The 23,255-nt window shown below is 43.4% G+C and overlaps 1 protein-coding gene across 4 annotated transcripts in view; it reads left to right on the top strand.

Moving 5' to 3' along the window:
• The window catches only part of LOC130180094 (neuronal PAS domain-containing protein 3), a 283,412-nt gene that overhangs the window by 73,818 nt on the left and 186,339 nt on the right, over nt 1-23,255 (top strand). For 3 of the 4 annotated variants that reach the window (XM_056393434.1, XM_056393435.1, XM_056393437.1), the window contains exon 2: nt 3,370-3,468. The exons of the other annotated variant lie outside the window; for it this stretch is intronic. In XM_056393434.1, coding sequence (XP_056249409.1) covers nt 3,370-3,468 — 99 coding nt within the window. The remainder of the gene's footprint in view (nt 1-3,369; nt 3,469-23,255) is intronic. 4 annotated transcript variants of the gene reach the window in all.

Here is a 23,255-nt window from a genome sequence, read left to right as displayed (position 1 = left end):
AGAGGAAGCAGTGAGAGAGACGATGGAGAGAAACTGATGGAGAGAAAGAAGCGATGTGATTGGTGGCCTCTGAAGATAGAGATCACTTCACCAGAGGTCTCAGTTCTTTTAATAGGAGACACAGCAGAGGGCAGAGGTCAGCTGTGTGTGTGTGTGTGTGTGTGTGTGTGTGTGTGTGTGTGTGTGTGACTGACCAATCAGAATCCGCCTTATATATATATTATATATATATATTATATATATTATATATAAATAAATAAGCAAACCTCACAGTTAAACTCGGCTGTATCTGTCTGTCTCCTGGCTCCAGTACCAGCCGCTGTGGTGTCATGTGTGATGTCATAATGTTAGTGATGTCATTAACAAAGCAACATATTGAACATGAAGCTCAGGTGTGACTGATCCACTCAGGTACCAAACCAGGAAGTGCTGCAGAGATGAGGAACAGTAGAAAACATGACGGACAAACGTTTCTCCACCTTATTGATTCTCATTTGTTGGAGTGAGTCTGATCGAACTGTCTGATCTACTCTGAGTTTTTAATGAGTTTTTAATCTTCTGCCTAGCGACGGTTGGAGTGGCAGCCATTTTGTTTTCTGGTTGTCTGTACGTCCGTCTCATTCTCGTGGACGCGATATCCCAGAAACGCCAACGTCAAAGGTCAAAGTCACAGTGACCTCAGAAAACACTTTTTAGCGGTTACTCAAGACCTCACACAGAAACTATGACAAAATTTCACACACATGGTTCATGTTTTCTGTGACTCTGGATAAACAGGTGTGTTACCTGGAACTAGTCTGAGTGGCGGAGGGATACGACCGCAAGGAGGTGGTTCTAGTTCTTTTTGTGGGTTCTGAACTATGAGTGAGTCATTTGACCCTGTGTTCATGTGAAATACTGATGAACTCAGAGTTAACGCCCTCAAGTTGTCGAGTCAGTCTTTATTTGTGTAGCATGTGTTGTATGGAGCAGGTCCATCTTTATTATATCATCCACCAGCAAGTGACAGTGGCAAGAAAACACTTCCCTCTAAGAGGCAGAAACCTGGAGCAGAACCGGACTGAGGGTGGGCGGAGCCATGTTCAAATATGTTGAACAGCTGAGACGTGGGACAGGCTGGTGTCACATGGGACTCACCTCCCGCCCCTAAGATCATCCGCTGTGGCGCCATGACGCAGCAAATACGTCAAAACTCTGATAATCCACTTGTTTTTGTTGACGTGACTCCGTCTCTTCAAACCTTGTTGTACAATCAGTGAAGTGCACACGACCGAGTGAGAGAACAAACCTGCTTCTCTTCTTGCAGACCGCTGCGCTCTCTTCATCTTTTATTGTTTTCTTCCTCCCTTCCTCCCGACAGCAGCAGCAGCGATATGTTTCCTAGTCATGCATCAAGAGATCAAATCTAAAAGTAATACAATCTCTCGGACTTACATCTCGGTGGTTTAATTTGAAAACCAACTCTCTCTGCCGTCTGCCGTGGCTTTAAAAGTGAAATAAGTTATGCCGGCGGTGCCCTCGCTTCACCCTCTGACAAGAACAATAGCGGCCGGCTCGCCTCAGAAAACTGTGTTTTACAATAATACTCGTCCACAAAGCAAGACCGACAATGTCAGTGGTTTTATGGTGCGCTACACAGTGCAGCTAATGTTCTCCTGCAAGCCAGCATCGCTTCACTGCCTCTCCCTCTCTCTCCCCTCCTCCTCCCTGTCTCTCCCGGTGTGTCTCGCCCTCTTTCCGCCTCCTATTTTTTATTTTTTTTTTATCCGTCTCCTCTCTTTTATTCTCCTCGGCTCTCCCTCGCTCCCTCTCTTCGTATGAAAAATCCATTCCGGCATGGGTTTTGACAGCCTGTCTTTGGTGGGTGTGTAAAATTCAAATAATTCACTGTGCATAGACAGTCACTTTGGGGCTGCTTTGTATTTTGTATTTGACTCTGTGTCACTTCGGCTGCCTGTTGAGTCCCAGTCGGCAGCGTTTAGCTTTTAAAAAAAACCCCACCACCACTAAACTGGAGGTTTTATTTATTTGGTAAATATTTCCAAAGGCAGCTTCATCTCCAAATGCACTTTAACACTTTAACCGTCCGACCAGAGATTTAACTTTGAACACGCTGATAATTAGAAGACTTTTATTCATGGACCAGGACAATAGAAATGAAATGTTGCCTCCTTCAGTGAAAGCTCTTTGACTTGAGTGTGTTTGTAAAAAGCATGGAGCTGAATCTGTGCAGGGCTCAGGCTCTTTTAACCCTTCACACACAGCTTTGCTCTGGAGTAGATTTCAGTTTGTCAGATCATCTTATTCCACGGAGTCTGTTCCCTCTGTCAGCTCCTCCTTCAAGCTACACCCTGTTTACAACTGGGTGAAGTGACCAACTCCAGCTTTCACAGTGTGGACAACTAGTTTTTGGAAATTGTAATAACTGCTAATTTAAATTCTCCGCTCCAGCACATTATGAAGACAGAAGTTATAATGGTGTTTTTATCTCCTGCCGATCCAGATCCCAGATCTCCTTCCACACAGTGTGAAAATCAATCTGCAGACTCTTGAGACTTGCTTGGGTTGTTTAAGTCATCACAGTTAGTCAAGTATGCATTTATTTTCCCTCAATCTGCCGAGGAAGGCCACAAGATCCTTGACTGAAAGCTCTAGAATTTTCTTTCAAAATGTTGTTTCCATTTCAGCGGGGGTCAGCGGGGGTCAGCGGGGGTCAGCGGGGGTCAGCGGGGGTCAGCGGGGTCAGCGGGGGTCAGCGGGGCACCACAGCTCATAATTGTTCCTGCACTTTTGATATTTTTGGAAACTGGGAGAATTTAAAATAAAGTGTTGTGAGTCGGTGATAACGAGCCCTCCTCTGCTCCGCTGCTTGTTGACGGTTCGTTAAAGCAAAAGTCGCACTGTTTTAATTGTCGCCTGTTCCTGTTGTCATGGTGATTATGTGTAAACAACAGACTGGTGCAGTATTTTAGATGATATAAGGTCCACACCTTTTTATTTGGTTCGCCCACTGAGCTTGAGATGCCCAACTGTTGATCATTTTTCCACATGAATCTGTTGCCAAATAATCTTATTGATTAACTGCTTGTGTGAATATATTTTGCAATGGTTAATTTTATTTATGCTCATGACATTTGTATTTTGATGTACATCCTTTCCTCATGTTTCCTCTTCTCAATCTTTGTTTCTCTTGCTTTCGTTTCCTTTTCCTCCCACCTCCTCTTCTCCTTCTTCTCCTTCTTCTCCTTCTTCTCCTTCTTCTTCTTCTTCTCTTCTTCTTCTTCTTCTTCTCTTCTTCTCCTCCTTCCTGCTCGTTGTCTCTTGTCGTTAAAGAACCTTTTCACATTTTTTTTTGTGTGTGTTTCACAGTGACCCCTACTGGGAGCGGCCAGCTAATGCAGGCAGCTGCTCCGCCGCCCGGCCCAAGACCCTTCACCTGGCCGGCCAGCAGCATACCTCGTCACCATGGTAACGTTTGTGTGCGCTCCCAGGAGCAGTAGTAGTAGTGGTAGCAGTAGTAGTAGTAGTAGTAGTAGTAGTAGTAGTAGTGTGTGTTTGTGTGTGTGTGTGTGTTTTGTTGGATCAGAGCAGTGTGAATATCTTGTGTTCGTTTCTGTTTATCCAGAGTCCGACCCAACGCTCCTTCAATCTCTTTATGGAGGCAAGTTGAAAATGACGATAGCTTAGCCTAGCTTAGCTTAATTTATCTTAGTTTAGCTTAACTTATCTTAACTTATCTTAGCTTAGCTTAATATCTGAATGTCAGAGGAATCAAGAAGAAAGTCATGTCAGCTGTAGGGAATAGAGCTTTCACTACGAAACTTGATGAATTTAAGTTGTACAAAACACCTTAAGTTGAGATTTTCCTTAAAGTCTGAGTTAAGGTTTCCTTAAAACAAACACCCTAAATTCTTTTTTCTGAAGGTTTCCTTCAAATGTTCACTGAAGTATTTAAGGTTTTCTCCTTATGGGAACCCCTTTTAAAGACGTTAAACTGCTTCAGACCTTAGTGACCAAACTAAGGTACAAAACTAAAGGTACCTCTGACTCTTACCTGCAACATGTGTGAGTTCACGGTGATGAATGAAGAACATGAAAACATCCCAACCAACGGACCTTTAACGATGAGGAAGTGATTCCACGTCACAGATCTGACCTGCAGTCAGTTTATGATCCGTCCGACCGTCTACAGGTGGATCGCTCCTCTCTCCTCAGCAGTTTTATGTCACATGATCTCTCTGGTCAGGTGAAGTCCAGGTGCGTCCACAGGTCAGAGGTGTGTCGGGTCGCTCACAGAGTTACTGACTTTCCAAAACTGATAACACTCAGCCTATCACAAGCTAATGGCAGCAAGCAAACAGTCTCTATGGAAACGGGACAATTTTACTGCTGTAAAATCTCTTTCACTGCTGTAAATGCCGTAAATTGTTCCTGAAAGGAAACCTTTGAAGAGATCTGTGCTGCACACCCTTAAGTACGTCCCTGAGCTAAGGAGAAATTAAACCTTAAAATAGTAGTGTTTTGTTATCCTTGAGAATGTATAAAGGTGAGGATGTGTTCAGCATTAAAAGGAAAGCTAGTCGACAAAGAACGACTTTCGACTCAGAGCCGAAACCTGAGAAACTGCTGTTTCTTTGTTTCCCTGAAGTATTTCCGGAGATGTGGAAGAATCTAGACACAGTATCGCTGACCTGAGGTGCTGCCCAGGTGATCTTGGACAGCTGTTGATCAGTGGCTTCTGTTCTGTACAGTCGGCTGTGTTTCATGTAGGAGATGGGAACAAGGGCTTCAGTAAAGATGGAGGAATCAAACAGCTACAACCAATCAAGGGAGGGGAAGTCATTCTGCTCAAAACGTCCACGTTAACTGTAGAGTTAGTCTGTGCAGCCCAGGTAGAGACAGCGTCAGGAGAACAGGCTCTCTGCTCAAAGGGAAATCTCATCACATGACGATATGTTTGACATGATAGTTGTACAGCTGAACCTTTGCACAGGTGTTTATCGGTTGTTGCTAACGCTACAGTTTTACCTGTTGAAACCTGCTGCAGTGAACGTGGTCTATGTGAGCTTTGTTATTGTGTGTGTGTGTGTGTGTGTGTGTGTGTGTGTGTGTGTTGTGTGTGTGTGTGTGTGTGTGTGTGTGTGGTGGATTATAAAGGGGGGATTTGTGTCGGAGTCAGGCTGAGAGCTGAAAAGAGACGGCAGTTAATAGCTCATTATATGACGGGCTTAACACCATGTAGGTCTCTCACACACACAAACACACACACACACACACACACACACACACACACACTCGGGTGTAAGAGCCTTCTTTTAGTGTGTGTAATGTGTCCAAAAACAACCGTGGCTTCCAAGATGCTGAGTTTAAATCTCATGAATTTATTCACAGGTCAATAATTTATTTGATTTATTTCATTATTATGATCTTTAATTTTCCATATAACATCAACAGTATATTTAGTGACAGTCTCATCTTTTAAATGTTGTTTAAATGACACTTCTGGACAAACTGCACCTCCCAAGAAACCCCAGTTTTCTGTCAGAAGAGTCGGATGTTGAATCAGCAGCTTCCTGTCTCAGTGTTGAAACTATAAACAGTCAGCACAAAGACAAACTGTACAGTTCCTGCTCCATTCACAGGAGGAGTTCTCACACAGTTCACATAGAAACATCATCATAAGCATTACACTCTACATGTTAATGTCATGACAATTAAAAGCACAAGTAATAAAGAAATGTGAAGATAGAGAAAAACAAACAACTGTGGTATCAGCTGAGAGAAGTGGGAGCGCGTACACTTCCACATATCACCTTGTCTTCAGAGCGTCATTACTCCACCAGTGTTTGAGTCAGAGATGTGACGTTTTTTCTTCTTAATCTACAGAATTGTGGTTTTCTAATGAGCTCCTGTTCGTCCGTGTGAGTCTCTGACTTCTGTCGATACACTGACATTAAAGTTAGGAAATGTTTGGAGTAGATTTACCGTTTGGAGCATTCCTGCTTTCTGTGCGTTTATTGATCGATTCTCTTCCGCCATTGTTGATAGTGATGTCTAGAGTCACTTCAGATATAAGGAGATATTTTTCATTAATCCTGCTCCAAAGAATGAGAATAACTCAGATTCAAATCCCCTCTAGAACAATCCAAACAGATGAGAGCAACTTCCTGTGTTGAAAGATTCCTTCCTTATTCTGGTTTACAGCTTTTATCTATAAAATAAGGAAAAATGTGTGTGTGTGTGTGTGTGTGTGTGTGTGTGTGTGTGTGTGTGTGTGTGTGTGTGTGTGTGTGTGTGTGTGTGTGTGTGTGTGTGTGTGTGTGTGTGCATCAGTACGTGTCTCTCTCACTTTGGCCGAGTGTGTTTCTAATGTTCGGGTGAAATTGAGATAAATGGTGGAAGAGCTGGGTGGCCACAGAGGGCCCTGATACACACTCCACCTGTCCACTCTGCTTACAGCTGTGTGTGTGTGTGTGTGTGTGTGTGTGTGTGTGTGTGTGTGTGTGTGTGTGTGTGTGTGTGTGTGTGTGTGTGTGTGTGTGTGTATACCACCATACATGCATCTTTGGCTTCCTATTACAGTATGTGTGTGTTTACTTTAATTATGTGTCTGTATGTTTCTGTGGAATTGTGTATTTACATGCACATCTCCGGCTGAGCAGGATTACCTGTGTGTGTGTGTGTGTGTGTGTGTGTGTGTGGTGTGTGTGTGTGGCTGCTGTTGTGTGTTTTTGTGTTTATAGAGTGTGTGCAAGTAAGCAGAATGGTTGTAAACTAAAAGAGACAGATGTACCAGGGAGAGCTTGCCTACTGCAGCCCTGATCTCACACACACACACACACACACACACACACACACACACACACACACACACACACACACACACACACACACACACCGTGGAGCTGCTGTAATTCAAGTGGAACCTAAGCGAGGCTGGAGAGAGACTGTGTGGATGAAGAGAGGGAGTAAATGTTTGGTGTGAGACAATAGAAAAGAAAATGGAGGGAGTAGAGAGAGAGAGTTGTGTTTGAGTCTTGTTTACTGGCATCAGACAGAACGAGAGGGAGGACGTGTCATTATCTGAACAAATAGGATGTCTGTCAGTGAATTCCAAAACCTCCCAAATTACAGTTTTGATGGTGTGGTATCACATCAGCAGGATGTAGACGCAGCGAGCTGCTCGGCTGAGACCGTCCTCTGCTGAGAAATGGCAACCAGCAGCCGCGGGAGTGACGTTAGGTTAAACCTAAACTAACGTAAACCTAAACTAATCTAACCTAACCTAACCTAAACCTAACATAACTCAAACTAAACTAAACCTAAACTAACGTAAACCTGTCTGTTTCTGACCTGTCTTTGGGTCATTTCTCAAGCATAATTTACAACCACTAACTATAGAAAACCTGGACACATGGGTCTTCTTCTGTGACTCCAACGACCATAGCAAAAAACTGGCTACAAAAGTCTATTTCAAGGACACTGACCGCCATGCACTACTACATAAATCAAGCTTCCACCCTAAGCACACGTACAGGGGTCTGATAAAGTCGCAGCTGATACGCTTCCACAGAATCTGCACCTTCCCGGAGCATGTGGAGGAGTCCACCCGAACCCTTTTTAGGAGCATCAGAGCGGAGGTCAGCGGCACCCTCAGCCAAAATTACAATATTATAACACAGTCGTCCGGCCCATCCCTCGTCCCTGTGGTAATAACATATTCTGACTGTAACACAAAGTTTTCAAGAACTTTAAAGACCAATTTTCAGGGGGCGAGGGAGGGCTGCGACACTCTGCGGGAGTGCCGCATGATCTCAGCTTACCGACGAAATAAAAACTTGAAAAATATTTTAATCCACACGGCTTTTAACAACCAAGACAATAACAATATGGAGGCGCTTCGAGAATCAGAAATTGATTTTATCCTTCTCCCCTACATTTTTAACCCACAAGCCAAAACAGGCATAAATCTGTGGCAGGCCTTGAAACCTAAAACAAATAATGCTATATATGCAATCAGATGCAAGGCCTGCCACATTTTATACATCGGGGAGACGGGAAACGAATTAAACATAAGAATAAAACAACACAAGTATAAAATGAGCAGTGGTAATGGCATGAGTGTCTTACATGCACATTTTAAACTCCACAGCCCACACAACCTGCAAAGCCTGGGCCTGGAGAGCGACAGGAACTGGACCACAGCACAGCGACGGGTGGTGGAGAGGAAATGGATCCACTTATTAAAAACAATAGACCCTACTGGCTTAAATTAAAAATATTAGTTGAACCATTTCCATTTTTTTAATCCATATTTTAGTAAAAACTTTTCTTACTAACCTCCTGGACTGTTTATGATCTCTCCCTCACAGGTTGTGTTATGAGGAATTCTTCATGCAGCGCAGTGGTCCTTGTTTTTATCCCTCTTAATTACTTCCCATTCTATTTTACAAATTTATTATTATTTATATTATTTACCCCTCTGCCGTGACACCTCTTTTATATATAACACTGGTTGATGTTTTTTTATCTAACCTTGATAATATTTTTATTTATGTGTGGACTTATTTAATTATTATTTATCAATTTCGATGATTTATAGTTTTAATGAACAGCTGGCACCGTTCAAGTTTTAATTTATTGCATGCCCTAACTTTTAAGCACTTTTTATCCACATGGAGAGGAATAATGGAAATTTAATAGATTGAAAGAAATGAGAAGTGTGATATAGGAGCTGCCTGCATTTTTTAACTTCCTTTAAAAATATAAGAACCCTCAAAAATTAAAAACTATTTTAAACAAAAAACACATAAAAAATTAGGCTACTTATGTTTTATGACAATTTTTTCAATTTAACTTTTAACCTATAATTGAATAATATATTTACTTATTAATATCTTTTAATTTCTCTTTTAAATATTTAAATTACTTTTATTTATTACATACAGATACCTATAACATGTAAAATATATATATATATATATATACACTTATTTTACTAACTGTGTTTTTGTGATTTTAAGCACTTATATTATTTGATCTTGTTTGAAGTATTTTTTTATACATTTTATATAATTGCATGTTTTCTTTGTATATTTTAACTATTACTAACCTTGTCTTGCTTTATTTATCCAAGTGTTTTTATATTTTAATAACGGTATCTCTGTTACATATTTTATTTTTAAGAATCTGTCAAATTATTAAAAAGAAATTATAATTCTATTTATTAAATTATTTATTATCACTGAAATAATATTTATTTCAGATTATTTTATTATTTTATTTCTTTTACTGCCTTTATTAAATTTGGTTTTAATTGGAGAAATTGTAATTTTAACATATTTTATCCCTTTTAATCCAACAGTTGGGAGAGTCCATGACAGTCGGGAGAATTTTATAATAATCGAAACTCCCGCTGCCTCCCTGTGTTGTAGGTCCTTTCTCTGTCTTTTTATTCTTTTTTCTTTTATTAGTTTTTTATTTCATTATATTTTAATTATTTTTTATTTCTTTGTTATACATTTTTTTATAGCTTTTTATTATTATTATTATTATTATTATTTTTATTTTATTCTATTAATTTTGCGAATTTCTTTTAGGGATATTTTTAACCATTTATGAATGGTTATAATAAAGAAAATTCCCAAGTGTTTTTTAACATCCATGGTCACCTTGCGCCAGAGCCCATCGTAACACTCTTCAGTGTTACGTTTTAACCCCAACCTAACCTAAACTAAACCTAACCTAATCTAAACCTAACGTAATCCTAACCTAAACTAATCTAACCTAACCTAACCTAACTTAACCTAACCTAACCTAAACCTAACGTAAACCTAACCTAACTTAACTTAACCTAACCTAACCTAACCTAAACCTAACCTAACCTAAACTACACTAAACCTAACGTAACCTAACCCCGTCAGTGCTGAGGACCTGTTGTAGCAGGAACAGGGAAGGAGATGAAGGGAGGAGAGGAATGATGAAGAGACGTAGACATGTATGTGAATTTATGACGGAGGTGGAGGCGGATGGAGAGATGGATCGGAGGTGTAGCAGGTGTGCAGAGTCGCCTCAGGTCTGTCCTTCAGAGATGACAGCTGTAAAAACACATAAATCCACCTCCTCCTCCTTCTCTTCTTCCTCTTCTTCATGTTCCCGTCCTAAATGTTCTTTCTCCCTTCTGTTTTGTTTCTTTTCCCCTTCTTCACCTCCTTTTCTCTCCTTTTTACCCTCCTCTCCTTCTACTGGCCTCCTTCACTCCTTCCTTCCTCCTCTTAGCCTTTTCTCCTCCTCTCTCAATCTCCCCTCCCTACCTCAGTTTCTCTCCTCCTCCTCTTTGTCTTTGTCCGTCTGCTTATCCTCCTTTCCTTCCCTCCTCCTCCTCCTCCTTTCTTTTTCTTTCTTTATTTCTTTCTTTCTTTCTTTCTTTCTTTCCACCATCTTACCTTCCCTTCACTCCTTCCTTCCTTTGATCTCTTGTTTCCTCTCCTTCTCACCATTTCTTTCCTTGGTTTCTTTCCTTTTCCAGTCTTCCATCCTTTCCTCATTCATCTTTCCTTCATTTTCCTTGATTCCTTTGTGTTTTTTCCTTCTATTCCTCCTCACATCTTTTCTTTCTTACACATCTCTTACCTTATCCTTTCCTTCCTCCATCTTGCCTTTCTTCCTCTTCCTTTCCTGAGCACACTTCTGTTTCCTTCTACTTTATTCTCTTGTCTCCTCTTAGTTTATTCTGTATGTTTTACTCATTTCCTCATTGCCCCCCCCCCCATGGCGGAGGTGTGATGAGCTCTGATGTGTGTGTGTCTCCCATGTCGCATGAGTCGACTCTGGTGTGTCGTTGACATTGTTCAACTTTCTCTCTTTGATGCCACTCGTTCTCTCTCACCTTGCTTTTCTTTTCTAACCTACTTTTCAAAATTTGTTTCACCCCCCCCCAAAAAAAGAATAGAAATTCTCCTTCTCTCTGTCTTTTTATTTTGAAGAGAAAGAGCAGCCCCCGAATTCAATAATTTAACCTTTTCTCTTATTTTGTCTTTTATTTTTCTATATTTTATCGTCTACCTGTGTCTTTGTCTGGCAGGAAACATGTTAATAATGAATTGTATAGATTTAGACAGAGAGACTGTGTGTGTGTGTGTGTGTGTGTGTGTGTGTGTGTGTGTGTGTGTGTGTGTGTGTGTGTAGCAGAGATCTTTTGAAGTTGAGATGTGATGTTTGTAGTCCAGAAGCATTGATCTTAAGCCCCATCTGTCTGATTGCCACTGAAATCAGCAGTCAGAATGTTTGATGAGGTTTGTTTGAAACGAATCAACCCGATGAGTTTTAGCTAATATCACCCGAAACCTTGTTTACCTTCAAGAAATCAAACAGGGAGATGTTCACGATCACAACCCGTGGCTCTGAGTAGCTGCTGTGTTTTCCAGCTGCAGCTTCCAACAAAACCCGGACTCCATTTTGGTTTTTAGGTCCCTGGTGTTTCGGTTTAATATTAAAAATGTCACATTTTCTCTCTAAGTGTCTCTGCAAATTTCTTTTATAAACACACAATCATTTTTAGGAGACAGGTGTGCTTTGTTCCACACACTGTAAATAAAGATGGACGTCACCTCTGTGACATCGCCTGCAGGTTTATGAAGCTCAGAATGAGCTGTTCCACCATCGCCATCTTGGCAGTGTCCTACTCCGCCCCTAACTCCCAGCTAATCTAAATACGGACAAAGAGGAGGGGTGTGGGTGGAGCTGAGACTTTGGTGCATGTAAGTTTGATAATTTTGAAAGCTCCTGTTAGCATTGTTAGCACAGCTGGGTGTTTTTCCCGAAAGCTAACACTAGGCTAAAAACGACAGCAGCTCTTTACAGTCACACTCAACCTCTGCACGTCTCTGATCGTCTCTGAATGTGATGTGAAATCGTCTGCCGCTGTCTCCTCCGCCCAGCTTTTGACTGACACCGCCATCTTTGTTGTTGTTTCTGTCACCGCTGGGCCAGAGCTGCGCCTTGGGAGTAACACCAGCAGACATCCTCCAGATAAAGATTTGAACTCTTCATTTGGCCTCTCTTTAGATTCCTGAATGCACACACAGCAGCCTGTCAGCCAACGCCGCATCAGTCCTCATACCTGTAAATCCCCTGTCTCCTCAGCATCACCGTGAGCAGTTGTTAACTCGTCTCTGACACATGAGGTACCTGAGAGACGACTCGTGGCGTGGCGTCGTCCCAGACCGCTCTCAGTAAAGTGCTGAAAGCCACATCTTTTTTTTATATATTTGACGAGCGTTCAGTAGCAGCTCTAAACTGCAGCCTCTCTCTGATAACAACTCCCTCCTCTCCTCGTCTATCCGTCCTCATAACAGCAGATCCCTCACCTCGTTGGACAGCTACCCACCTGTGGCGCCCGCAAACAAACGCTCAGATCCAGAGCAAACACACACACACACACACACACACACACACACACACTTCTTTTATTCACACAACATATATTTACTTTTCCTTATTCCCGGGGTTTTGTTTACAGTGAAAAGATTTGACTTTCACCCCGTCTTCACCTGCCTGAGCTGCTGCGCCGCTGCTCGCTGTTGCCTGCGGCACTTTCTCAGCATCGCCTGGGCTTGTTACTGCAGTGAGATTTCCCCCCGAGGAAGACGGAGCGGTGAAGAGACGTCGCGCACATGAAATAAACCTGCTGTTCGGCTCCATTATGGTGCCTATAGATGTGTTTCATACGGTTTTAACAGGAGAGGAGGGAGTTTCCTGTGTGGAACACGTTGTTGGTGTTGTGGTGTTTGGAGTGAGAAGGAAAGGGATGAAGCCTCGCAGGACTTTTACTTCCTTCACTTTGATTCATGTTCTGCCACTTGAAGGGAGAATAAATCTTGAGATCAGCTTTGCTCAGGTAGCTGCATGTGCCTCCAGTTAGGTGTAGATTTGACACCATCTGTGAGCTTTTATTTTTGTGGTCTGTACGGGAGTCGACGCCAGTGTTTCACCCTCATCCTAACGGACCGTTTGTCTCGTTTCAAATTCTGCTGCAGGTGAGAAAACTGAATCCAAATAAAAAGCGGCTGCACTGAAAAAGTAGTTTCACCTAATTCCACATTAAAAATGTATGTCTTACTAACGAGAGGAGGCCTCGTTGCTGCTGTGGTGAGATTCAACTTGAAAACTAGACCTGCTGTTCAGACTTTCACACGTTTTATGTTCCTCTTTTTAATTTCGACTCATGTTGTGCTGCTTGTAGCAACGTTAGATTTACTCACAGACAACAGAGGGAGGATTCAACCTGAGTTTAAGATGAATATCACGTTGAATACTGGGCTGAATTTGGATCAGATTGGTCAGAGTCAGGCTAGTTTAATCTGACGGTCTTGGACCTTTCTTTCTGACAGTCGACAGAAGAGACAGGCAGGAAACAGTGGGAGGGACGTCATACGACAAAGGTCCTCAGCTCACCTGCTACAGCCCAAGTTGTTTTTGTGCCTAAATGTGACCAGATGTTAGTCAGATCAGAAAACACTAACTTACAATATAATTCGTAAAAGCCTCAGAAGGTGATGTTGTCTGCTGATACACTCAAATGAGTCAAGGCCATTACAAACAGTGTGTGTTGTTCTTCAGTGTGGAGGACCCACCTGAATATCTTTGTCAGATGTTTTGTCTGTTTGTAATTCTGAGGGATAAGCCACTGAGTCGATGCAGTTTTCTGCTTGTAGATACTTAAGACTGAACTTTCAAAGGTTTATAACACACTGTCCTTTTTCAGTAACTTTTACTGTCACTTTTTTAAAGGAGCTATTTGTAAGTTTTGCTATTGCTACATAGCTAATGTTAGCATTAGCAGCTGTTTACTTACCAGTCTATCCAAGAGTTTCAGCCATCGCATTTAGAATGCAATAGGTCATAATACATCCTCTGAGCAGACCGGATGCTACAGTGCCTCGGTATCGGAAAGTGACGAGATGGGCCGGAGCTAGCTAGCTAGGTGATTAGCATGCTAGGTGATTAGCATAGAAGAAATAAGAAGAAATAGAAAAAGGGTTTGTTTCCAGTGAAGTTTGATGCTGAACTCACAGCTGTTAATGCTAACATTAGCTATGTAGCAATAGCAATAACTCCTCTAAGCTTGCTGAACACAGATGTCACGTGGTTTCTTCATGGTGAATGGATAATAAATTTCCCTCTAGACTTCTTTTAATACAGAAGCTAACTCCTCTAAACTGGAAGAAGACTTTCCAGGACTAAACTTCTCATATCTTCTCAAAGACAAACTCCTTCCTGCTCCAGCTGCCTGTTTTAAATCACCATTAAAAATAAAATAACTAACTTCAAACACATGAAAGCTATTATTTCGTTCCATTAAAGAAGGGCTGTGTGTGGAAGTGTGTGTGTGTGTGTGTGTGTGTGTGGGGTGTGGGGGGGGGGGATAAAAATCTTTTTAATAATTCAGCCTGTTTGTCGAGGAATGGCAGATTTTCAATTAGAGTAAATATATTGTAAAAACATGAAGAAAAAAAGTGGAATCTAGAGAGAGAGAGAGAGAGAGGGAGAGCCTACAGCCACAGCTCAGGAACCGCCTCTGATGTACGCCTTATTAATTACATTTACTCTGTCCAGAGAGAGAGAGAGAGAGAGAGAGAGAGAGAGAGAGAATCTGTAATTCGGTGTTTTTGAAGAAGGAAAAAAAAAAAGATCAAAGGCAAATTAAGTTGAGCAGGTCCGTGTAATGTGTGATTTAGAAGCCCGGAGCATTTACAGCTCTGTGAGTACGGCAATGAAGCTGCTGTGTGTGTGTGTGTGTGTGTGTGTGTGTGTGTGTGTGTGTGTGTGTGTGTGTGTGTGTGTGTGTGTGTGTGTGTGTGTGTGTGTGTGTGTGTGTGTGTGTGTGTGTGTGTATAGGATCACACTCCTTCACTTGCCATTAGTTCATGTGTGTGCTCAAATTTGCATGTTAACACACACGTGTTGGTTTAAACAGTGCGATGTGTGTGTATGGGAGCAAAGACGTGTGTGTGTGTGTGTGTGTGTGTTTGTGTGTGTGTGTGTGTGTGTGTGTGTGTGTGTGTGTGTCTTTATTAGTATTAATAGTATTAATAGTAGTAGCAGTAGTAGCAGCATTGGTATTGTAAATATTAATAGGAATCATTGCAGTAGTAGTTGTGTAATGTGCTTTACTGTATCACAGGATGTGTGTTTTATTATAGTAATAACTTTTATTTTTTTATTCTTTTTGTCTGTTTTTTATGTTTTTTACATGTTTTGATTTTAATATATTTGTTGCTGTATTTAATTTTTTTTTATTTACAAGTAAAATCTAAACATATTTTATTTTTCTTGCCTTTATTTAAGTAATGTTTGTATTCAAAAATATCAGTCTTTAAAATAACGAAGAAAAAAAACGAGACAAAACCGAAGGAAGAGTCAGTTTTCCATCTTTTCCTGTCGTCATGATTCATGGTCAATCCATGGAAAAATAGCTAATTTTTATCCACAGATGAAGACCATTAGAAACAGCTGAAAGCTCCAGGTAGCAAGTGGACCTTGAGTTTGAACTCTTCTTTCTGAGACAGTTAAGACCAAACTTTGCCCTCAGTGTTTTATTGTTGTTGCAGTAAAGAAGCATTTTATTTAGTTTGTTTTATTGTTTGTTGTTGTTTAACTGTGTTGTTTACTTTAACTTGAATCGAAGCTGACAGACTCATTAAAGCGCTGGCCGTCTGAACGTTACAGGGAAATACTGAACACACAAAGAAGAAAAAGGAAAACATGCAACACAAAATCTAAATCAGTTTAATGAACAGCAGAAACTTTCATAAGTGTTGAGGTGGATGAAATAAAGCTACAGTAACTGTAGGTGTGTGTGTGTGTGGTGTGTGGTGTGTGTGTGTGTGTGTGTGCGTGCAGCAATCCAGCTGTTTGTTGCTGCAGCAGTTAGATTGACAGGCAGCAGCAGTTGCTGTTATTCATGAGCGTCTTTGCTTCACATTTCAGCCATAATTAATAAACTCATACATGCCTGTGAGGTAAGTGTGAAATATTAACAAGATCGAACACACACACACACACACACACACACACACGCACAGAGAGTATATACACTGGTGCTAAAGGGAGAAAGAATTACCAGTTATTTGGACGATTATTTTAAACAGTTAATTTATAATCTATAAAATGTCAAAACCAAAGAAAAGTATGTGTTGTGGTTTAACTGAGACATGTTTCATTTAGTTTGACCAACAATTTAAAACACATTTGTATTTTGTGTGTGTGTGTGTGTGTGTGTGTGTGTGTGTGTGTGCGCAGGGTGTGACGTGTGTGTGTGTGTGTGGTGTGTGTGTGTGTGCGCAGGGTGTGACGTGTGTGTGTGTGTGTGTGTGTGTGTGTGTGTGTGTGTGTGTGTGTGTGTGTGTGTGTGTGTGTGTGTGTGTGTGTGTGTGTGTGTGTGTGTGTGTGTGTGCAGGGTACGACAGGTGTGTGTGAGGACCAGGAGACAAAGAGCAATATCAGTAAGAGCAGTAGTAACAGTAGTACATGTAGCGGCATACTCAGACTGAATAAACTGCTTCTGTTGTTTACTCTAACACACACACACACACACACACACACACACACACACACACACCTTCCTCTCTTTCACTGATCCATTGTGATAGACAGGCCAGATGTGTGAGTGTTTGTCTTTTCTTGCACCTGCATACATTTGTGTGTGTGTGTGTGTGTGTGTGTGTGTGTGTGTGTGTGTGTGTGTGTGTGTGTGTGAGACAGCCAGTCACCTTGCAGGTCTGCAGCTCACGGCTGCATGAATAAACATGACTGCCTGTCCATATCCACTGCCAGCTCCACTGCACTCTGCTCCACTCTGTCTATTCTATTCTATTCTATTCTACATTGGGATCTATGAGAGTTTATAAATCACTGACATGTTTTTAGGCTTTTGTTTGTAAGAACACAAAATTCATTTAAAGGTATAATAGAACCAAATAGAACCAAACAGTAGAACTGTGGTTATCTCTATGCCTGATTGTCCTCTGGTGGTTTGGTCTCTGTTCGGGGGGGCAGGTAAACAAATGCACATGGACAGAGATCATGGATATAAACTGTATAGATCTGAAAGCTAGATAAAGTATATACACATTAATAACATGACATGTATGATAATAAACACACTACATGTACATCCCTATGCTTTTTATATTTAACCTAAGGGGCCCCTCCACATACTGACGTGTATGGAAGGGGTGTCCACATACTTTTGCCCATAATGGTTTTTCCAGTCTTTATTGTAATAATTAAGTTTTTCTGTTTTGTTACAGAAAATGAAATCAGTCTTCTAACTTTAACTGATGCTGTTTCCATTAAAGTAAATATCAGATATAAAATATTAGAATGTAAGAGATGCAAGTGGATGAAGGTCATAATTTATTTCCACGTTCAACAGTCACAGAGCAACATGTGATTCATGTGCAGTGTCCTCGGTGTCCTCGGTGTCCTCGGTGTCCTCAGTGTGGTCAGTGTCCTCAGTGTGGTCAGTGTCCTCAGTGTCCTCAGTGTGGTCAGAGTCCTCAGTGTGGTCAGAGTCCTCAGTGTCCTCAGTGTCCTCAGTGTGGTCAGAGTCCTCAGTGTCCTCAGTGTCCTCAGTGTCCTCAGTGTGGTCAGTGTCCTCAGTGTGGTCAGTGTCCTCAGTGTGGTCAGTGTCCTCGGTGTGGTCAGAGTCCTCAGTGTGGTCAGAGTCCTCGGTGTGGTCAGTGTCCTCAGTGTCCTCAGTGTGGTCAGAGTCCTCAGTGTCCTCGGTGTGGTCAGTGTCCTCGGTGTGGTCAGTGTCCTCAGTGTGGTCAGAGTCCTCGGTGTCCTCAGTGTGGTCAGAGTCCTCAGAGTCCTCAGTGTCCTCAGTGTGGTCAGAGTCCTCAGTGTCCTCGGTGTGGTCAGAGTCCTCAGTGTGGTCAGTGTCCTCAGTGTGGTCAGAGTCCTCAGTGTCCTCAGTGTGGTCAGAGTCCTCAGTGTCCTCAGTGTGGTCAGAGTCCTCAGTGTCCTCAGTGTGGTCAGTGTCCTCAGTGTGGTCAGTGTCCTCAGTGTGGTCAGAGTCCTCAGTGTCCTCAGTGTGGTCAGTGTCCTCAGTGTGGTCAGTGTCCTCAGTGTGGTCAGAGTCCTCAGTGTGGTCAGAGTCCTCAGTGTCCTCGGTGTGGTCAGAGTCCTCAGTGTCCTCGGTGTGGTCAGTGTCCTCAGTGTGGTCAGAGTCCTCAGTGTGGTCAGTGTCCTCGGTGTCCTCGGTGTCCTCAGTGTGGTCAGAGTCCTCAGTGTGGTCAGAGTCCTCAGTGTGGTCAGAGTCCTCAGTGTGGTCAGTGTCCTCAGTGTGGTCAGAGTCCTCAGTGTCCTCAGTGTGGTCAGTGTCCTCAGTGTGGTCAGTGTCCTCAGTGTCCTCAGTGTGGTCAGTGTCCTCAGTGTGGTCAGAGTCCTCAGTGTCCTCAGTGTGGTCAGTGTCCTCAGTGTGGTCAGTGTCCTCAGTGTCCTCAGTGTGGTCAGAGTCCTCAGTGTCCTCAGTGTGGTCAGAGTCCTCGGTGTGGTCAGATTCCTCAGTGTGGTCAGTGTCCTCAGTGTGGTCAGAGTCCTCAGTGTCCTCAGTGTGGTCAGTGTCCTCAGTGTGGTCAGTGTCCTCAGTGTCCTCAGTGTGGTCAGTGTCCTCAGTGTGGTCAGAGTCCTCAGTGTCCTCAGTGTGGTCAGTGTCCTCAGTGTGGTCAGTGTCCTCAGTGTCCTCAGTGTGGTCAGAGTCCTCAGTGTCCTCAGTGTCCTCAGTGTGGTCAGAGTCCTCAGTGTCCTCAGTGTGGTCAGAGTCCTCAGTGTCCTCGGTGTGGTCAGTGTCCTCAGTGTCCTCAGTGTCCTCGGTGTGGTCAGTGTCCTCAGTGTCCTCAGTGTGGTCAGAGTCCTCAGTGTCCTCGGTGTGGTCAGAGTCCTCAGTGTCCTCAGTGTGGTCAGAGTCCTCGGTGTCCTCGGTGTGGTCAGAGTTCTCAGTGTCCTCGGTGTGGTCAGAGTCCTCAGTGTCCTCAGTGTGGTCAGAGTCCTCAGTGTCCTTGGTGTGGTCAGAGTCCTCAGTGTCCTCGGTGTGGTCAGAGTCCTCAGTGTGGTCAGTGTGGTCAGTGTCCTCGGTGTCCTCAGTGTCCTCGGTGTGGTCAGAGTCCTCAGTGTCCTCGGTGTGGTCAGATTCCTCAGTGTGGTCAGTGTCCTCGGTGTGGTCAGTGTCCTCAGTGTCCTCAGTGTGGTCAGTGTCCTCAGTGTGGTCAGAGTCCTCGGTGTGGTCAGAGTCCTCAGTGTCCTCAGTGTCCTCAGTGTGGTCAGAGTGGTCAGAGTCCTCAGTGTGGTCAGAGTCCTCAGTGTGGTCAGTGTCCTCAGTGTCCTCAGTGTGGTCAGAGTCCTCAGTGTCCTCAGTGTCCTCAGAGTGGTCAGAGTCCTCAGTGTGGTCAGAGTCCTCAGTGTGGTCAGAGTCCTCAGTGTCCTCGGTGTGGTCAGTGTCCTCATTGTGGTCAGTGTCCTCAGTGTGGTCAGAGTCCTCAGTGTCCTCTCTCTCTCTCTGTCTGTCTTTCTGCCTGCCTGTGTGTCTCTCTGCCTGTCTCTCTCTGCCTGCCTGTGTGTCTTTCTGCCTGTCTCTCTCTCTGCCTGCCTGTGTGTCTTTCTGCCTGTCTCTCTCTCTGCCTGCCTGTATGTCTTTCTGCCTGTCTCTCTGCCTGTCTCTCTCTCTGCCTGCCTGTGTGTCTTTCTGCCTGTCTCTCTCTCTGCCTGCCTGTATGTCTTTCTGCCTGTCTGTCTCATTACCTACCTGTTGAAATAAGTTAGCGTGTTTTAAACTTTGTTTTTTGTGTCACTCACAAACTGTGTTAACGAACCCTGGCCATTATCTGCAGCAGCTCACCTGAGGACTTCACACACCTCTGCCTTTGATTTCTCTTCCCGCCGCCTTTGATTCACAAATCGTTTGCGATTTGAAGCCGAACTTGATCTCTAACTTTTAATTGGATTCAGATTTGCTCGGCTCAGGCACGGGAGGCCCTCGGCGGTCGGCTGTCAGAGACTTTGGGGAGGCGAGGCGGCTGCGGCGCTGCCTGGAGTTAGCTCTAATTAACCGTGTACACTGTTTTATTTTTTAGGGGATAATTCGTGTTTTTCATGAGCTCGTGGGTTTTTTTTGATCCTTCGCCTGGACCAAGAGAGAAAGAGGGATTTTCAAGGTGTGGCTTTTGAATGGTGGGCCTCAGAAGAGACAGAGTTTAGTGGAGTGGGTGTGTATGTATGGTCTGAGGACCTGTAGGGGCCTCCAGGAGCCCTTCAGTGGTCCCGAGGGAAATATCCTGGATATCAGCTGATCAGGTGTCACAAAAAGAGTGAGAATCTGGAAGAAGGACGAGCCTGGAGTTTCTCTTTTGAATTGGATTTAAACCAATGAACATGGTTTGTTAATTCGGTTATTTCTGAGCTACGTTTGCTATCATCAGAAAATCTGGGGTTTGTAGCAACTGCTGCTTTTATAAAATATTTTTTTTTATACTGAATAAATGAATTGGACAGGATCGTTTTAATCCAGGATGCACGAAAAGGTCTTTGAAACAAAATCAAAATATTTCAGATGTTGATGTTGGGAAACAAATTAGCCTAACCCAGCGTTTCATGGAGATATTTCAACAGAATGCAGACATTTAAAGGCTGTTAATTATCCGTTGTACTGTACGTAACCATTATTTCACATTATGGCTATGAGAGAGAAACGGAGGGAAAGGGAAGGACAGAGGTTGCAGAGGTTTTGGGGGAAAGTCAGGTTCCTCAGGTGAGTTTCCACTAAACTGTAAATGTGTTTAACAACTGGACTGAGACGCCGAGAGACAGACAGAAGCAGGAGGCAGACAGCACAACAGACAGACGGGGAGACAAGAGGACAGACAGCAGGCTGTAGGCCTGTCAGAGGACCTGTTGGGCTGATTAAAATGCTGCCTCTGGTCGACCTCTCCGTTGACAGACAGACAGGTAGACAGACACAGAGCCAGACCAGCTATAAGGTCATCATCTGGCCGTTGTCCCCCAGTTTGTGGAGATTCAACTGTGAAAGTCTCGCTCAGATTGGCTCTGGGTCTGTCGTCGGGAGTCTATCTGTTCGAGGCGAGTCGGATAGACACGCTGCATTTAGAAACCACTCTCTCTCTCTCTCTATCTGGGCTTCCTCTACCTGTCACTTGCGCCTCTTTCGCCCTATCTACCCCTGTGATTACCCCCACCCATCCACCCCCCTCCCCTTCCCCCTGTTCTTAGCAGGATCTCAGCCTATTTCTTCCAGTTATGGTCCACTTGCTGCATGGAAAAGATTTAGCTGGCAATCCCTCTCTCAGATAGGGCCAGGGCAGGGGAGGAATACGCGGCCGAGCTGAGACAAGATAATAGTTAAAGAGCTACAGCAGCTGAAGGCATTAATGTCACAAAATTAGCTGTTCAAGGTCCCGTGCCTCCAGAGCAGCGAGGTGCAGATTGTACCTCAGATATATGTTCTGTACCAAACTCCACTGGAGGTTCTGATGCTTTAAAGACACACGTATCTGGGGCGTCGTGTGGCGTAGTGGTCTAAGCAGGCGCCCCATGTGTAGAGGCTACAGTCCTCGCTGCAGTTGGCCCCGGTTCGAGTCCCGCATCGGACGACCTTTACTGCATGTCATTCCCCCTCTCTGCCTCCTCATTTCCTGTCTCTCTCCACTATCCTGTCCAATAAAGGCACAAAAGCCCAAAAACATATACTTTAAAAAGACACACGTATCATCAGCAACTTTCACTGCATAGAATATAACTTCAGAAGTACTGTCAGTATTAGCAGTAGTAGCAGTACAATGACCATTGATACTACCAGTACTTGTAACTGCAGTATTAGCAGCTGTAGCTCGAGGAGTAGCAGTAGTAGCAGAGTTGTAGTAAGCAATACTAATACCAGTGGTGTTTGCAGTATCAGTAGGACCAGTAGTAGGAGCACTAGTGGTTGGAATACTAGCAATACTTTCAGTACTGCCAGTATTAGTAGTAGTAAGAATTTTTTGTCAGTATGTAGCAGGTGTAGTTGCAGTAGTAGCAGTGTTAGCAGCTTTAGCAGTGTCAGTAGCAGGTGTAGTTGCAGTAGTAGCAGTGTTAGCAGCTTTAGCAGTGTCAGTAGCAGGTGTATTTGCAGTAGTAGCAGCGTTAGCAGCTTTAGCAATGTCAGTATTAGGTGTATTTGCAGTAGTAGCAGCGTTAGCAGCTTTAGCAGTGTCAGTAGCAGGTGTATTTGCAGTAGTAGCAGTGTTAGCAGCTTTAGCAGTGTCAGTAGCAGGTGTAGTTGCAGTAGTAGCAGTGTTAGCAGCTTTAGCAGTGTCAGTAGCAGGTGTAGTTGCAGTAGTAGCAGTGTTAGCAGCTTTAGCAGTGTCAGTAGCAGGTGTATTTGCAGTAGTAGCAGTGTTAGCAGTGTCAGTGAGAGGTGTAGTTGCAGTAGTAGCAGTGTTAGCAGCTTTAGCAGTGTCAGTAGCAGGTGTATTTGCAGTAGTAGCAGTGTATTTGCAGTAGTAGCAGTGTTAGCAGCTTTAGCAGTGTCAGTAGCAGGTGTATTTGCAGTAGTAGCAGTAGTAGCAGTGTTAGCAGCTTTAGCAGTGTCAGTAGCATGTGTAATTCCAGTGTTAGCAGCTTTAGCAGTGTCAGCAGCAGGTGTAGTTGCAGCAGCAGCAGCGTGAGGATGAACACTGTCAGTGTTCTCACTGGTATTATATATTGTTTGTCCTCTGGAACCAGTTTATTGGGTTTTTAAGCAGGATTGATCACTGATGCTTTTAGCCAAATGCTCCATCATCAGTATTAGCAGCAGCAGTGGTTGTGTTATCAGCACTCTGTGCTCTCTGTGGTTTTGTTTCTGTTTGTTATGAAACCAGTTTACAGAGTTTTTAAGGTGGATCGATCCCTGGTCCTTTTAGCCAAACACTCTGCAGCTCTCCTCTCTGTCTGACTGAAGCAGACTTTTATAGAGTCCTTTAATTATCAGCTCCTCTGTTTTTACTGTGGCGGCGTGACTGCATTAGCTGGGATTGAAAACCAAACGGGGTGAAATGTATAAAGAGGCGTTTTACTGCCCAGTTAAACAGGCTCTGTGGATAAAAACACAGGCTCGTTGGAGAGCTAATGATTTACACTGTGTTGTTCTCGTTGTTGGTAATTTACTAATTGGCTTAGTGTATAAAATCAAATGGAGAATAAAACCTAATTTGTTTGCT

The sequence above is a fragment of the Seriola aureovittata genome, chromosome 13 (assembly GCF_021018895.1).
Source record: "Seriola aureovittata isolate HTS-2021-v1 ecotype China chromosome 13, ASM2101889v1, whole genome shotgun sequence".
NCBI lineage: Eukaryota > Metazoa > Chordata > Actinopteri > Carangiformes > Carangidae > Seriola > Seriola aureovittata.
This window is presented reverse-complemented; position numbering and strand designations above follow the sequence as displayed.